This window comes from Ochotona princeps, chromosome 29 (assembly GCF_030435755.1).
Source record: "Ochotona princeps isolate mOchPri1 chromosome 29, mOchPri1.hap1, whole genome shotgun sequence".
NCBI lineage: Eukaryota > Metazoa > Chordata > Mammalia > Lagomorpha > Ochotonidae > Ochotona > Ochotona princeps.
In genome coordinates, this window is record NC_080860.1 from 9859587 (window position 1) to 9876139 (window position 16553).

General features: G+C 50.6%; 1 protein-coding gene across 1 annotated transcript in view; it reads left to right on the forward strand.

Moving 5' to 3' along the window:
- Positions 1-1934: 1934 nt before the first annotated feature.
- SRRM4 (serine/arginine repetitive matrix 4) overlaps positions 1935-16553 on the forward strand; it is a 123696-nt gene continuing 109077 nt past the window's right edge. The window contains exon 1 of the mRNA XM_004597787.2: positions 1935-2451. Within this exon, the coding sequence (XP_004597844.2) occupies positions 2321-2451 (131 nt within the window). The 5' untranslated portion in view covers positions 1935-2320. The remainder of the gene's footprint in view (positions 2452-16553) is intronic.

A 16553-nucleotide genomic window follows, 5' to 3' on the forward strand; every position in this document is an offset into this window, starting at 1 on the left:
TGAATTTCCTCATCTTTTTTTTTTTAAGATTTATGTAATTTATTTCAAAAGCAAAGTGACAGAGAGGGAGAGACAGAAAGACAAAGGAGGTCTTCCACCCACTGGAACACAACAGCCAGAGCTGGGCCAGGCTGAGGTCAGGGGTCGGGGTCTTCGTCCAAGTCTCCTTCTGTGAGTGCCGAGCCCAAGGACCTGGACCATCTGCTGCTGCTTTCCTAGGCACATGAGCTCAGAGAGTTGGACCAAAGACGGAGTACCCGAAACTCCACTTCTGAGCCCATGTGGGATGACAGTAACAACAAGGGACTCTATTCCTACCCTAAACATGAAGTAGCAGCCCAGGAGAGCTTAAAATATCCCAGGCTGCTTAAGGGAGGAGCCCTCACCTGCATTTAAACAATGCCAACCTCAGGGTGCAAACAGGGCCTGAGTGAGAGATTTTTAGCAAGGGGTGCAGGTTGAGGGAGGTGATGGAGCAGAGAAGGATAGAGCCAAGCTAAGCACCCCCCTCACCCCTACCTCTCCAACTCCAGACATCAACAAATGCATCTCTCCTTGTCGGCCAGAAGGGGTCAGTGCAGAGTGAGCGGCGCGCTCCGACACTGGCACTGCGCGTAAACCCAGGACAAAGCCAAACCCAAACACGCATTCTCCCAGACCAACACTCCCGTCTCGGCGTTCTTCCTCCTCCTCTTGTTCACTCCTACCTCCCCTTATTTGTCACTTTCTTCTTTGCTTTCTGAAGAATTCTCGAAGTCCCCATTGGTATCCCCCCTCTTGGAGGCTCCCTGACCACCAGCACGAGGCATGGCTTTGTTATGCTTCGGCTGGAACTGCGTGCCGGAGGCTTGGACACCTCCGAGACTCAGGGGAGGCCTCCTCCCCAGAGTTTACAGCCTGGTTCCTGGGAGGAAGGAGCAGTTCAGCAGGGACCAAAAGGCTCCAAGGGCTAGATGGGCTCAGGGGTCCTGGAAGGACCTCCTCATGTTCAAAACCTCTTAGGAGGGCAAAACAGAAGAAATAGTACCAAAATTCCCTGTGGTCGGGGCTTATCTGGATTCTGGACTTTCCTCTTACCAGGGCTAGGGGTTCCTGCTGCGGGTGGTGGTGGTGGTGGGGAAGTGACAGACGTGGGAGGGACAGGGGAGAAGTAGCTGCTTCCAGGACAGCCTCAGTTCTCATTGTAAAGGCTTTCTTTTCCAAAACTCCCACCCCCATGCCGGGGTGGGAGGGGAACTGTTCCCTTTAGAGGGGATTGACAGCGGGGGACACTGGACGGGCCGACTGGGAGACACAAAAGAGACAGTCTTGACCGCGCGGCAGGCACAGATGTAGCACTGCGCCCTTCGGCGGGCGGGGTCTCTACTTGGCAGATGGCGAGGAGTCAGCGATGGATTGTCCATCAAACGACACTTTCTGGGTGGCAGGAAACCCAGAAAGGAATACAGGGATCCCCCCCTACACACGCATTGTTTTTCGGCCTAGGTGGAGCCTCCCAGAAGCATGGGGTGGGGGCGGGTTGGCATGGGCGCGTCGGGTTTAAGTTTTTTTCACTTTCCCCTTCTTCAATAGAGGATCTTGCTCCAGGACTTAGGAAGGGGCAGTGAAGGGAGGTGGCAGGCTCCCAGCGTGCACGCCAGGATGGGGGCTGCTGGGGCGGGGAAGAGGTTGGGAGCAGGGAGAGGAAGACCCATGATGATGAAGGAAGAGGGAGGGCTGAGAAGCGAAATCTCCTGCCTGGTTCAGGTCGTGGTGCCGGGATTGCTCCTCAGTGGGGTCAGCTCCGCAACTCCGTGGCCGCGGGGCCCTAGTGACGGGCGCACGCCCCGCCCTTTCTCCTCCCAAGACCTGCGGGCTTTTGTTATGCAGATGGCGGCGGCAGGCTGAGCCAGAAGAGAAGGGGGTTGGCGGAGAGGAGAAGGGGGGAGGAAAGTGCAGCTCGCGCGACCAGCCTCCTGGTCCAACGTCACATTGTGCGAGAGACAAAACCCGGGCGCGCCGGAGCTCACACGCGCACGCATACACGGACGACCGGGTCGCCTCTGCTCTCTCTACATTCCCCAGAAAGCCAGCTCTCCTGGCCCTTCCTGGGGTGCGTGGAAACTCGCCAGTCTAGAACAACAGCCCAGAACCAAAGGCTGCGGACGAAGAACGCCGGCAGAGGAACCTTCTTTCTTCATAGCCTGGGCGCCCCATTCCCCACCCTGAACTCGGAGCTCTTCTCCCACCCCACCCCTCTGGGTCTCTGCCACGCACCCAGCCGGGAGCCGTTTCAGCACTTTGGACAGCGCCCGGGCGCCCCGCCGGTCTCCGGGTTAGCATGGCGAGCGTTCAGCAAGGCGAGAAGCAGCTTTTTGAGAAGTTCTGGCGAGGAACCTTCAAAGCGGTGGCCACCCCGCGTCCCGAGAGCATCATCGTCGCCAGCATCACGGCCCGGAAGCCGCTGCCGAGGTAATGACCTCCTTCTTAAGATGGGAAGGGTGGGGGACCCTGAAGGTCCCTCCTCCCCTTTCTGGCCTGGGCTCTGGAACCCCTTGAGAGGGTGCATTCAGGCAGCTGGGCCAGGGCGCCTGGCTTTTCATCACTATTGGGTATCCCCGCCGGAACATGGGGACTAATTGCTTGCGTGAGACGGAAGCTGGCGGTTCTCTGAGGGGGAGCAACTCTTGGTAGAGTTCCTGTTCCAAGACGTTTTGTGCCTCTTAGCGTGAAGGTGGTGCACTCAGGGTAGGACTTGAGAAACTTTTCTGGAGATGAGAGCTCAGAGGACCCCTGGGGGTAAAGGAACGGCAGATCCAAGGTGGTTGGGGTGTGCTGTAAAGATGAGGATCGATTCTGTATGAGCAGCATTCACATTTCCGCCCTCAGCTCAGAGCCCAGTGAACGAGCAAGCTCCAACGTTTTGACAAAAAGCCCATATGCTGTTCCCCCACATCCACCCCAAACAGCACCCTCCTCCACGCCCTTCTGGCTGCTGCTGCTGAATTTGCTCCCCACCACCCCAGCTTCCCAAAGCAGGACTCTGAATTCCAGAGGAATTCTAGGAGGAGCCTTCCAAGTTCGTGAAGATGATCTTGGGAGTTTTATATGGCTTATTCTGATTGTATGGAGCTCGGGAACTATGAACCAGTTCAGTTGGGTGGTGGCAGCGAGAAGGTGTGATGGGACCAGGGGCAACACAGGCAGAGAAGGAACAAGGAAGGCAGAAAATGGGAGAGGTGAAGGGTGTGGGGAGGAAGAGAGAAGAGTTTGGAAGAGACAGCAGTGTTCCAAGGCATAGAGAAACTGATTCTTTCCCTAAGTCGTTCAGTTTAAGGGGAGTTTGGGAATGGAAGGAAGGAGACCCTGCCCTGTGTCAGGGAAGATGAAGGCTGATGTTGGATGAATGAGTGATTCGGGGAGAGATAAAGAAGTGGCCCAGAGGGAGGAACTCCTGTAAGGGGGAGTGGGGAGGGGAAAGAATATGTTAACCATGACTGGTTGTGTTGAAGACTATACTGAAAACATGTTTGGAAAAGCGCTTTGGACAAAACGTCTGGTCTGGGCACCGCTCCATCTGAACTTTCCCGTAGGTATAGGCTGGGGAGCTCACAGTGAATCACATCAGAAGAATGAGACCCACACTGGTGAACTTGTCCCGGTCCAAGAGAAGCTCACAGAGGTTGTTCGCGTGCCATGATGGGAGGGGAGTGGAGAAGAAGCAGGGGATAGCAGCCTGCTGCCAGCATTTGTGGGTGAGAGAGGAGGGGCACAATTACACCCAGTGCCATCTAAAAACAAGTGAGTGCTCCCCTGCCTGGAGGGAGGTTCTCCAGGCAGGAGAGTTTTGACGTCAGCGGTTTTCTGCTCCTGGGTCCCTGCCATCCTCGCCACCTTTGGAGTGCACTGGCTGTCGGCAACTCAGGCTGTGTTGGCTAAAGAAAATGTGTTTGGAGAAGAAACTACAGGAAATTTCATTTGGAAACTGGAAGCATGGCATTTGAGTGAGTCTGTCTCGGGGTTCAGGGAAAGAACAGATTTCTGATGGTGTTGGAATTCCAAAAAGCCTCCCGTCCAACCTAGCTGGCACTTTTCCCCCTTTGTCCATTGTCGCTCTCCTTGCTGGTCGTCTGAGTCCTATGCAGTGGCTGGAACATCTCCCAGCTCTCGTGCTTGCTGTAGCTTTGTGCTCCTTCTGATTGAGTCTGCCCAAGACTTTTTCAGTAGCCACCCACCCCTGCCACTCTGTTAGTGTTGTCTTCTCTCTTGGTCTGGTGCCTTTTTAAACCCTAGATGCCCTTGGAAGCCATCCCTGTAGTAAAAGTCCAAGCACTTAAGTTACCAGCTTATATCCTGCTGGAAGGATGCTGTTTGATACTTCCATGATAGGCGTGGCCTCTCTGCAGAACACATTCTAGCTCAATAGCTGCTACTCCTGCTTCAGAGTAGAGTGGGTGGGAAGCATTTTTTTTTTTCATTTAGGTCCTCAAAAAAAAAAAAGGTAGGTTTGAGAGTTACCTGTTAACAAACTGGCTCTGAAGACTGAATCCTTTCCATTGTAACCATCTAAGCCTGCCACATGCAGAGGTAGCTAATTTTCATCTCCTTTTTAGTATTCTTAGTTCACTTTGCTTCCGAAGTCAGAGTTCTTGGAAGGACACTGGCAGACCATCAGCTGAGCCCCCATGGCTTCCTCTCTGGAGGCCATCAGGAGTGTTGTTCCCATTGAAATGTTGAGTTCCATGGGTCAGCTGTGTGCTGGCTTGTTCATAGCAAGAGCAGCCCAAGTGACTGTCAGCAGGAAAGTGGGAGAGGGCTGTCGATCCACCAGCCTGTTCTGTTGGTTACACACTTATTCATTTATAGGTGATAGCCTTCCCCACATCAACTTCTTTGGGATATTTCAAGTCTATCTCTAAATACCCCTTCAGCATCAGGTTAGAAGCCTACAGCCAGTTGGTTGCTTTCATAGCAGTATGCATGTATCATACAATTGTACTTTAAGCAAAATCTGCCAAACCAGCGTGGAAGTCTCCCGCCCTTGTCTTCTCCACTCTGCACCCCTCCCCTCTCCTCCCACGATGCATCGTGGAGGAAGCAGTCCCTTTACTATGTGTCCTTTTGCAGGCAGAGATCCAGCTCAGTGCAGCAGGGGTGGGAAACAGTGTATTATAGTGGTTAGGAGTTTGCCCTGGAACGTGAGATGGCCACATTCTTCTCCTGGTTGTGTCCTTTGCTGGATGAGTCCCCTGGACTGACTGACAACCTGCTTGTTCAGAAATAAAAGCAGTAGCAGCCCCAGACAGTGATGGGTGAGAAACTGAGTCAAGTAGAACACCCTTCCCACCGTCCCTTACTCCCACTACAGAAAACCTAGACTGGCCTAAAATAAATAAATAAATAAATAAATAAAATGAATGCTTCCTCAGCATGGTATTTTCTTGCTTATCCATTTCTCCCTGCAATAATAGTGACAATCAAAACTGTGGGAGTTCAGCCCCCAAACGGTCAACGGCATTGAAATTAACCTGCTCCGGGCAGAAGTTAGTCCCACAGTCCCCTTCCCCGGGGGAGAAAGTTAGCTGCTTTCTGATCTCACTGGTTGGGGTGGATGGAGGGCTGATGAAGAACTGTCTGGATTTAGAATTGATTAGAACAACATCCTTACCAAGCATTTGTTGTTGTTGTTGTTGTTGTTAGTATAGAGAGGAACAGATCCTGCCAGCCCCAAAAAAGGATCAAACTCAATCAGGAATTTTTAATTCCTTAGGCTCATCAAATCTATAGCAGTGATATGATTTATAGTTCCTATCAAGTTGTCTTTTAATGATGAAAAGAAGGTATCACTAGTGAATATGCTAAGATGGAAGTCCTAACAGGGGACATTTCAGGCGTGTTGTGGTTGCCATAATCCAATCTCATGCTCTACCAGCTGGAAGGAAGCTAACATAGATTACTGAGGCACCTGAGGTGTAGCCACCCCCTTTACATGCCCACCAAAAATGGTTAGTCTTTGTGCTGGGCATGAGCATCATTCCCAGTGTTAATTGCTTAATCTAGAAAAGTTTGCACCTATGAAGTTTTGGCTCAGTGAGAAACCCAGTTAGTTTGAGGCCAGACGAAATAGAAAGAATCCTATTATTGATGAGAAACTGTAGCCGCAGACATAAAGAACAGGAAAAGAAATGAGATGATCCTCTCAGTTGTTTGTGCTGGTAAAGGGGCTAGAACTGCAACCCCCTGAAATAGAGTTGATATCCCCTCTTTGGGCAAGCAAGTTAACTTTCTTCAAAGATGCTTCCTGTACAGAATCACGCAGAAGCCGACATCAGCCCAGTCCTTATCCAAAGGATCATAAATCCCCAAGTCTTGGAGATTTTACTGCATAAGGGGAAAGATGGCCAAATCGTGAGGCAGCAAAAAGAACTTTGAACTGTTTTAATTCAAGCCTCCCCGTGGTGCCACAGGATCAGATAGCACATTTGTGCTGATCCTTTCCTAGGGTGAAGGGCCGTGGCAAGGTGATTTTCTGATGTCCTGCCATTGAGAGCCAGTGAGCTGAGGGTCATGGAGAATGCTTACCCTGACAATAAAAGCACATTCCGCCCCCCCCCCCCCCCCCCCGGCAAAGGAATGTTATTGTTGGGTCAAACCTTTCTCATTTAGAAAGGTGAACTTTGTAGAACGGAGTACAGAGGTGCACCGAAGGGTTATTTCTGACTTTGTATTGTGCTCACGTGGCAAGCAGGCAGTCTTAGAGGGCCAGGATGTGGCTGATATTCAAGTGAGCATGTGATGGCAATGACTAAGTGAGGAGACACGTTTCATGCCCAGGAGCCAGTGAGCTTCCTCCCAGCCTCACCTCCAGTTCTGATATTGCTGGGGACTGGGTCCCCAATAATGTGCAACCCATGGGACACAGACACACACACACACAACTGCAAGGAGATGTGATTCTCCCCAGTGTCAGAGTGGGGTCTCAGAACGTAGACATCTGTCTGTCTCAGGAGCTGGACATGTTGGGCTAGGGCAGCGGGGGTGGGGAGCAGGAGGTGGTTGCACTATATGACTGCTTGGAATTATACTGCCCAGGCACCCCGTCACCAGCACCAGCACCCTGCTCCAAGCCACTGAGAGGAGGAGCCACTCCTAACAGGTCTCACCACTCTGAGTTCTTGGGACATGCAACTGGGGTGCCCTGCATTTAAAAAACATCCTTTCCTTTGGAGTGGCTAGATCTGCCTTTGTGAAAGTTGGGAGAATTTCCAGGGCAGGGGACAGCGTGAGCAAAAAACACAGCTGTTTCCTGGCGAGTGTCTAAGGCTTTCTTGGAGGCACAAGCCAGCGTTTCTGAGATGGAGGGAGCGAAGTGGCGAGGAGTTGACACTGAGGTCCTGCTTGGCCATGCCACTCCCTAGCTGCTGTGCGTCCCTCCATGGGCCCCAGCGTCCTCTGAGTGTGCAGTGCCAGGGTTGGAATGTGATGATTCCCGTGAAGACTGAGACCTGCACCCAGTGTATGCCACAAACTCCCTCAAGTGGGCATCCTCATGATGATGACATGGGCTGCCTATGGGTAAGGCAAAGAGAGGGGGACGCTGAGTCCTTCTCTGCTCAGGCCGGGGGTGGTCAGGGCCGATGCATGAGTGGCTAGGCCCTGCCCCTTGACCCACGTCAGCACTGTACATTCAGTTTTGAACAAGCGTTGTTCCCTAAAGAGCCTTTGGAGATCTCCAGAGTTATTTTAAAACTCTGATGGATTCAGGAGGCAAGTGAATCCAAACCAACGTCTACTGTTAACTGTTTGCCCATGTTGACTGGCTGCGTGACTTTTTGGCAAACACCATGGCCCTCTCCATCTTGGTTTTCTCATCCATAAAATGGGACTAATAATAGCAGCCACCTCCGAGAGCTGAATGAGCTCTCTGAAGCAGCGTGTTCTCTGGCACACAGGGAGGCCTCTGCCAGTGTGTGTTCTTACTGTTGATCCTAAATTACAGTTTTGTGATTACTACATGCCAGGCCCATCAAGGAGAGAATGATGAATGAGAGACAGTCTCTCCATTTGAAGGCCTCTGTTTACCGGCAAACAGAGACCCATGTGCAAGCTGTACAACATACAGGAGATCACCTTTTAGAATGCAGGTTGGAACACAGAGGAGGACATGGAAAAGCAGAGAGGGAGAGAGCCTCCCTGAGGCATGGCATGTGCCTTGCTTTGTGGTCAGTTACCCTTTGTTATCTGATCTATGCGAGGCATACAGTTCTTAACTCATTGCAAGGAATAATCAGAAGGAATGGAACGTGTGCTCTTTGCAAGGGCCCAAAGGCATTATCTCAGGGGGAAAAGCATTTTATACATGCCTTTATTTACTTACTATTTTTTAAATTTGGAAGTCAATAGAGACAGAAACAGAAAGAGCTTCCGTCTACTGGTTCACTCCTTAAATGCCTACCACAGCTGGGACTGGGTAAAGCCAAAGCTAGGAGCCCAGAACTGAATCTGACTCCCTAATGGGTGACAGGGACCCATGTCCTTGAGCCGCTACTTGCTGTGTCGCAGAGTATACAGTGGCAGGATGCTGGACAAGAAACAGAGTAGAACTTGAACCCAGGCACCCCGCATGGAATGTCATTGTCCCAACCTTCATCTTAACTGCTGCTCCAATACTTGCCCCCAAGAGAGGGTGTTCAGGAAGGGCACTGTGGAGTTCCCAGCCCTTCTCTCGCTGCTGGCTCGAGGATGCAGATTGTGGTGTGGGCCATTAGCTTTCCTGTCCTTCATGCTCCAACTCCAGCGAATATGAACTCCAGTCTTCATTCTCGGAGCAGCCTGCAATGGTGGGAGCATCAGAGCGAACACATTCCTGCAGAGTGAACCCACTAGTGTTGGAGACAAAATTAGCCACAGGGGTGAATGCCCAAAGTACAGGCTACATGGGGCTAAAACACACACACACACACACACACACACACACACACACACACTCACACACTCTCTTACATTTTCCTCTGTTCATTCACTCCTTGAGCAACTTTGTTGAGCTGCTGTCCAACACAGTGGAGGACAGCCAAGAGGGAAGGAAGGAAGGACCATGTAACTCAATGTCTGCTGGCAGTATGTACTTGAAAGGGGAGTGGAACAGAGGGAAGGAAAGAACCGCTCTGTTGGGATGCAGTGGCTCAGGGACCTGGATGAGGGAAGGAGCGAGCTGTGAGGTTCACCATGGAAGGCTCTCAGGCAGGCCTCCCCCTGAGACAATGAGGAGGAGCCACACACAGTAGGTGCAAGGTGCACCAAGAGACAGCCAGCCAGGAGACCCGTGCTGTGCTGGCTGCCGTCTGGTGAGGAGAGAGAAAGGGGTGAGAGGTGACTTCCTTGACATAGACTGGAAACAGATGAAGCCAAAAAACGGGATGGGGGCATCGGCTAGTTAACTTAGATTCCCAGCTCCTAGACCAGGAGTGGAGGGTGGTCCCAGGGAGGTCTCCATCTCCCCCAGTGAGAACCCCGCTTTTCTGGGGCTCCTGTCTTCCTTGTGCCCCTGAAACTGGTGAGGACTTTGAATTGGCAGCAGCATTGTGGGAAGCTTAGCTGGGGCCCTCTAGCCCGCCATGTGCTATGTATGGGCAAGCGTGAGATTTAGTCTCTCTGTGATAAGTCAGATTAGGAAATAGAAAAGGACCTTTCTTGGATGTTCGCATAGCAGTGATAAATTCTGCCCCTACGGTTGCCATTAAGGTTTAGTCTCTTGCTCGTATCCGGCCGTGCAAACATGGACTGTGGCTTGCACCTGGCAGCCCCCCTTCATGACACACCCTTGAAGGCACAGTTAACTCTCCCTCTTTCTATTCTCTCTCTCTCTCTCTCTCTCTTTCCTCTCTCTCTCTCTTCTGTCCCCCCCCCCCACCTCCATTTGAAATGTTGCTGAGGGAGCTCCCATATGCCACAGCCTGTGTGCGGAACTCCGTGAAATAAAACACTGAATTAAGATGTCATAAAGACAAAGCCCTAGCAAACACGGGAACAATGCTGAAACCTGAAACAGTCATTAAGGAATTTGCTTCCACGTGTGTCTGTTCAAAACAAACACAAAGTCCTCTGGACACAGACACGGCTAACCCGCAGAACCGCCTCGCTTGCCAGCAGTCTCAGTGCCTCACTCTCCCCCAACGGCCCCACGGAGCAGGAACGCCTGTGGGTCACTACTCTCTCACTTCATGAAAAGCTACATTTTTAGATTACTTTTATTGGCAAGACAGATATACAGAGAGAAGGAGAGACAGAGAGAAAGATCCCTCATCCACTAGCTCACTCCCCAAGTAGCCGCAACAGCCAGAGCTGAGCCCATCTGAAGCCAAGAGTTTCTTCTGGGTCTCCCATGTGGGTCCAGGGAGCCAAGGCCTTGGGCCATCCTCTCTGCTTTCCCAGGCCATAAGCAAGGAGCTGGATCAGCAGTAGAGCAGCCAAGCAGGACTAGAACCAGTGCTCATAGGGGATGCTGGTGCTGCAGGCTGAAGCACCACAAAGATCATTTCTAAAGTGCTAACGCTTACACTCCTGCTCCAGCTGCACCCACCCTGTTCCTTTTAGCCACTCTGGTGTATTGTGCTCCCTCCTGCACATGCTGCTAGAATTCTCCATCCTCTGGTGCCAAGTTTATGCCACCTCCACGTCCGGAGAGCCGGCAGCTCATGCTGTTTTCCTGAGGGCTTCCCTCCCCAGGGCTGCGGATCGGCTCCCACCCACTCACCCCGTTTGCAGACTGTCACCCTCCCCTCAGTGAGCTTCAAATTCATATTTGTCGTGTGATCATGAGGGTGTGCCCTTCTTGCCCACAGGGCTGCACAAGAACAAGGCTGTGACTCGGCGTTCATTTTTGTATCTCGTTCCTCTGACACACATCAAGGGGTCCCAAACAAGTGCGCATGCGTTATAGCAGGCTCTGTGCAATACTTCTCACGCCTGATCTTCGGAGTCCTGGGGAAAAGCTCGTATTAACACAACAGCAATGTTATTGCTTTTCGGAGTCATGGGAGGATCATTGGAACTACCGAGGGGGGACGGGGACTGTGTCTGCCTCATTTCTCACGGTATCCCCATACCTAGTGTAATATCCCATGGCTGGTGATTGTTAATATTTGTTGAATGAATAATTAATGGTGATAATAAAGCCATAAGGACATCCTATAAATGAGTAAACTCAGAGACCTACAGAAATGCAGTTTTGGGAGGGTAGAGCTACAGGGACCCCAGAAGTCACTGTGTCTTCATTGTGCACATGGGAGACTGAGAGGAGCTTTGCAATGTGCAGTATATTCATATATTGGGATAATAGTACATGCATCATTTATAAGTAAATACACATATGTTCTCGATCTTACCTACTGTGAGAGAAATGAGATTTAAAAAAATGGGTGTGTTTATTTAGCTTAGCTTCTCTTTTTTTACAAACAAGGAGAATAAAACCCTCAAATTGAGGAGAGATTGCCAAAGGTCTGTACCCGAGTGTCTACATGAGCTCTGGGGTTAGTGAAGAAATGGTGACTGCCCAGCATTGCAGCTTCTGTTGAAACCTGTCTGTCATGATCCATGACTCCCTTGAGCAGACACCCACCCTCTCTTGCCATCCCAGACCCCATGGCTTGCTGTGGCACCCTTCCCCATAACTGCCCATTGGTTGGACTGGAGATCCTCCGCAGGAGCGAGCTGTCCCCTTTGCCTGCAGCCTGTGTCTGGCCCAGCAGGTGAGCCCCTCCTGTGTTGCTGGGATCACATTTCAGGGCTCCCAAGGAGGTGAAGAGCTGTTGTGGAGCCAGCCTCCCTGCCCCCGCCTCCCTTGCATGGCCAGGTGGCAGGTGATTCCACAGCTCTGCCTGCTGCTGGAGGAAGCAGGTGTCTGAGCTGTGGAGTAGAACAGGTGCAAGGCCACACTCACCCGGTGGACAATTGTCTGCAACAGAAATAAGAGAGGACATCATTGTTCGAGCTCTGCCCCATGGCCAGCAACCCCCTCACCCTGGCATGGAGTCTGCGGGCAGGCAGCCAGAAGGCACCTACAAAGAATTCTGGTGCCACTGCTGCATTTCGTAAATGGGGGACATGGGCGCGGAAAAAGATGGTTGGGGTACTCGGTGATGCCTCCCAAGCCTGAAACTTGGGGCCCTCTGACACTACATGGCTCACAGTGCCTTGAGGAGGAAGACAGAAAAATGGGTTTAATGTGATTTTTGACAAATGAGACTCAGAGATGTGACACTTTTCACCTCCAATCAGATCGTGAAATGATGAGCTGTTATTATCATTGCTGTTATGATTTGAACAACTTTGTTGGATCTCATTCAGTCCTCACGACATGATTGGTTTTAGGTTAATTTTTTTTGAAAGATTTATTTATTTTTATTGGAAAGGCAGATATACAGAGAGGAGAGACAGAGAGGAAGACCTTCACTCCCCAAGCGGCCGCAACGGCTGGAGCTGAGCCAATCCAAAGCCAGGAGCCTTCTCCCAGTCTCCCACGCAGATGCAGGGTCCCAAAGCTTTGGGCCGTCCTCCACTGCTTTCCCAGGCCACAAGCAGGGAGCTGAATGGGAAGCGGGGCCACCAGGCACCAGGTGAGAACTTTAACCGCTACGCTATTGTACCAGGCCCAGTTTTAGGTTAATTTACAGATTAAGAAACTGAGGCTGAAGGTCTGATAAAAAAATCTCTCTGGCATTCCTGATAATGGCCTTGGGGGAGAGTGGGATTAATGTGCCCCACCCCCAACAAGTTAAATAGGGGGAACCCAGAACTCTAGAGTCCTAGGAAGCAACATCAGCCCCCACCCCAGTCACTGCGGGGGACCGGACGGACGGAGAAAGAAGAGATCCCAAAATACAGAGGGAAAGTGTGGTCAGGAAATCGTTTCCCTGAGGAAGTGGGTGGTGGGGGAGAATCCTGTTTATGTAAACCTCAGCTCCTAGGAGGATTGGGGGTGACCTCATGGGTGTTCTATCCCTACCCCTCTTCACGCTTCCTCCCCCCCCCCACAGCTTCCTCCCCCCCACACACACACACTCCTGTGTATAACTAATACAGCTCAGGCAGGTTACCATACTTGCCCTGGGCCATCAATGCCATCGGCCATGGGTTTGTAGGAAAGAGAAAAAGAATGTGTGTGATGGCTGCCTGGTGGGCAGAAGTAGCAGCCCTGCAGGACACTGGCTGTCCCACCAGCGAAGATAGGAAGATAGCGTTCATGTCCGTGCAACAGCTCGGCTCCCAAACTGTCCTCACTGAAGGCCCCAGATGCTCTTACATGGCTGAGGCTGCCACCACCGGAGCTCCCACCTCGTGGCACATAACCCTGGAGGAGCGAGCATTTGACTTAATAGTTGAAGCATTCCCTGTCTCATTGCTTAGTGCCTGAGTTCATTACCCACCTCCAGCTCCTAATTCCAGCTTCCTGCTCATACAGACCCTGGGAGGTGAGGGCTCGAGTGATTGAGTCCCTGCCACCCGTGGGAGAAACCCGGCCTGGCACTGGGCTTTGGCCTTGCCCCGCCCTGGGTGTTGCTGGCATTTGGAGCACCCAATGAGAGCTCACTCTTTTTATCCTGTCTCTGTGTTGATCTGCCTCTCAATGACAACAACCAAAACAACCTGTTGCCACTGCAGTTCAAAAGAACCTGCTGCTTCCCCTTTCCCTGTAGAATTCCATGCTCTGTATCCCCACCCCTCTGGTCTTCCACGCTAAAGAAGCAGCTAGTCTCCTCAACATGCAGATGTGGGCTGCTACTGTTGAGAGAATAGTGGGAATAGCTCTGGCTGTCCAGCTCATATGCTTGGGTTTGAATTCTGTTCCACCAGCTGCCAGCTGTGTGGCCTTGGGCAAGCCAGTTCCCTACGCTGAGCCTCAGTGTCCTCATCTGTGATATGAGGACAGAAGTCCCTACCTGGAGTGAACACTGACTACTGGTATGACTTGAATTTTGGAATGGGTTTCCTTGGCCATGCAGGCTTAGCTTACAGGAGTATTGGGTGGTGGTGCTATGGTGTAAAGACACATGGTGATGGTACATCTGGGAGCCCACAGGATGTGTTATCTGTTGTGCAAATGGAAAACGTGAGGTTCAGGAAGGGAAGGATGTCTGCCTAAAGCCACACTGTCCCTGGGAAGACAGGCTTCTGTACTCCCCAGGCTCTCTTCTCCGCTTTGCTGACTGCATGGATTTCGATTTTACAACTTCTTTCAGAAGTCTTAGTCATACCATTGATAATAGCTTGTCTGTACTTAACTATATGACTAGCACTGAGCTAAGTGCTTTATCTGCAATACATCACCTAATCCACTCAAGCACTCTTTGAGGTAGTTGAAGACTATGGAAATTTCTTACGTGAGCAAAATCAGGATCTAAGAGGTAAGCAACCTGCCTAAATTCATTCAACTAGGATTTGAATCTGTGCTGGTGATCCTTCCCAGCTCTTACTGGGAACACCTGCTCTGTCAATCTCTTAGCATAGGCAGGAGCGACCAGAAAAATGAGATGTACAATATGGGAACAAGGAAATTCTTGACAAACTTTACATCTCTCAATAGGGTGCAGAGGAGAAAGCAGGGCTCAGAGTATCTCTGTACTGGCTCCACTCCGTGGTTCTGTTATGAGATTTGACTCTTAAATTTATTTTTGATTATTTCTTTTCATTTTATTTGATAGGGAGAGAAAGAAAGAGCTGCTACTACTGGTTCACTCTTCAAATGCCCACAGTAGCCAAGGATAGAGCAGCTTGAAGCCAGGACCCCATCTCTCTTTCTAGCCTCCTACATGGGTGGTGGGCCCAAGTCCTTGAGCCATTTTCTGCTGCCTCCAAGGATGCAGGAAGCTTGAGAAGAACAAGCACTGGAGCTTGAACCAGACATTCTGATCTGGGCTGTAGGTGTTCTTATCGGCCAGCAGTGGCTTCCCAACAAGCCTAGACACCTACCTGCCCAAGGCACTTGTGCTTTTGTTGCTACATGAATGTGGCAGGCTTTCTAGGAAAGAAAAAGAGATTTAAAAAAAAAAAAAAAAAGAGGAGTCTTTCCTGAGTGAGAAATTCAGGACTGCTAACGGCAACACCAACTCTAACACCAAGGCGCCAAGCACCAGGAGCTCAATCCAGGTCTCCCACAAGGGTGAGAAGCACTCAGAGACTTCAGCCACCACCTCCTGCCTCCCGGTGTGTTGACTGCCAGAAAGCCAGGATAAGGAGCCAGGGCACAAACCCAGGCACTCCTATACGGGATGCGGAGATCCCAACTGGCCTCTTACACACCATTCCCACTCCTAAACATTTTTTTTTTTGTAAATTTCATCTGCCAATCCAGGCTCTCTCTAAAACATCAAAACAAAACATAACATTGTGGTTCCAGAGATTTAGGGCATCTTGTATTTGCTTTTCTGTTCTAAAGTCCCTGCAATGGAGATTTAAATAATCCTACATATGCATTCCTATCAGAAACAAAGACTCTCTACAGTTATCAAGATCCTTTTTTTTTTCAACTTACGCAAAGGGATTTCACATCTCTTTTCTGATTGTTCATTCGTGCCTTCATCCAGCGTTGAACTTTTGGTTATATGCAAAGCATAATAACGAACAACATTTTTTCCTGTTCTCAAGTTGTTTGCATTCTAGTATGAGAGACATGTTTGTAAGTAACCAACAATTAGAAAGCAAAACAAGACCTTAATATTGTCAAGGAGATAATGAAAACCTGTGTAGGTAAAGTGTCCCACCCAAGATCATGAAAGTTAGCAGTAATGACAGCTTCCAATACATACTATTCATAAACCAATCACCCTGAAAGGCAAATTATAGGCATTATTTCACTGGCTCTGCACCCCAACTCTGTGTAGTTGGTGTTTTTTGTAAATGGATGGAGGCGAGACTCCGAATGGAAGCAACTTGGCAGAGCTTATTAACTTGTATGGGGAATCGGACTTCCCAGAGCTCACGTGTCCTTCCTGGCACAGCCTTCCCCATCCAAGCAAGGAATTTCCCCTGGACTTAAACTACGGGTCATAGAATGTTTCTGGCGAGGGTCAGCTGTGTGACCTCGCTTCATTGGACACTCATCCCACCCCTGGGTTCTGGTGCAGGAGATGAGGCTCATGGGATAGAGTGAGACAGACTCTCGGAGGAACGTCCAGCAACCAGGAAGTGCCCTACCAGCAACAAGGTGACTGAAGAGCATGCGTGGAGAGAAGTAATCCTTTAACTCAAGGAACACTAGGAGATGGTGATAGTTGGTCAAATGGCAGATCTGAGCTCAAACACGGCATCCTAGGGGACATGAACTGAAGGGCTGGTGTGGGGAGAGGGTAGTGGGCTTTTTTGTTAAGCGCCAGGGTTTGCCAGCCCAGTCCACTTCTTTATCCTCTCTAGTTGGGGGCTGGAAAAAGCCCAATGTTACAAACAAGAGCACAGTTCCAGGGAATTTATTTTATTTGCCCAGGGCTTCCCATCTTGATAGAGCTGTGGCCATGGGTCATTAGACCACAGCATTACCATGGCAACGTGCGTTGCCCCGTCCACACGACACCTTGCTGGCC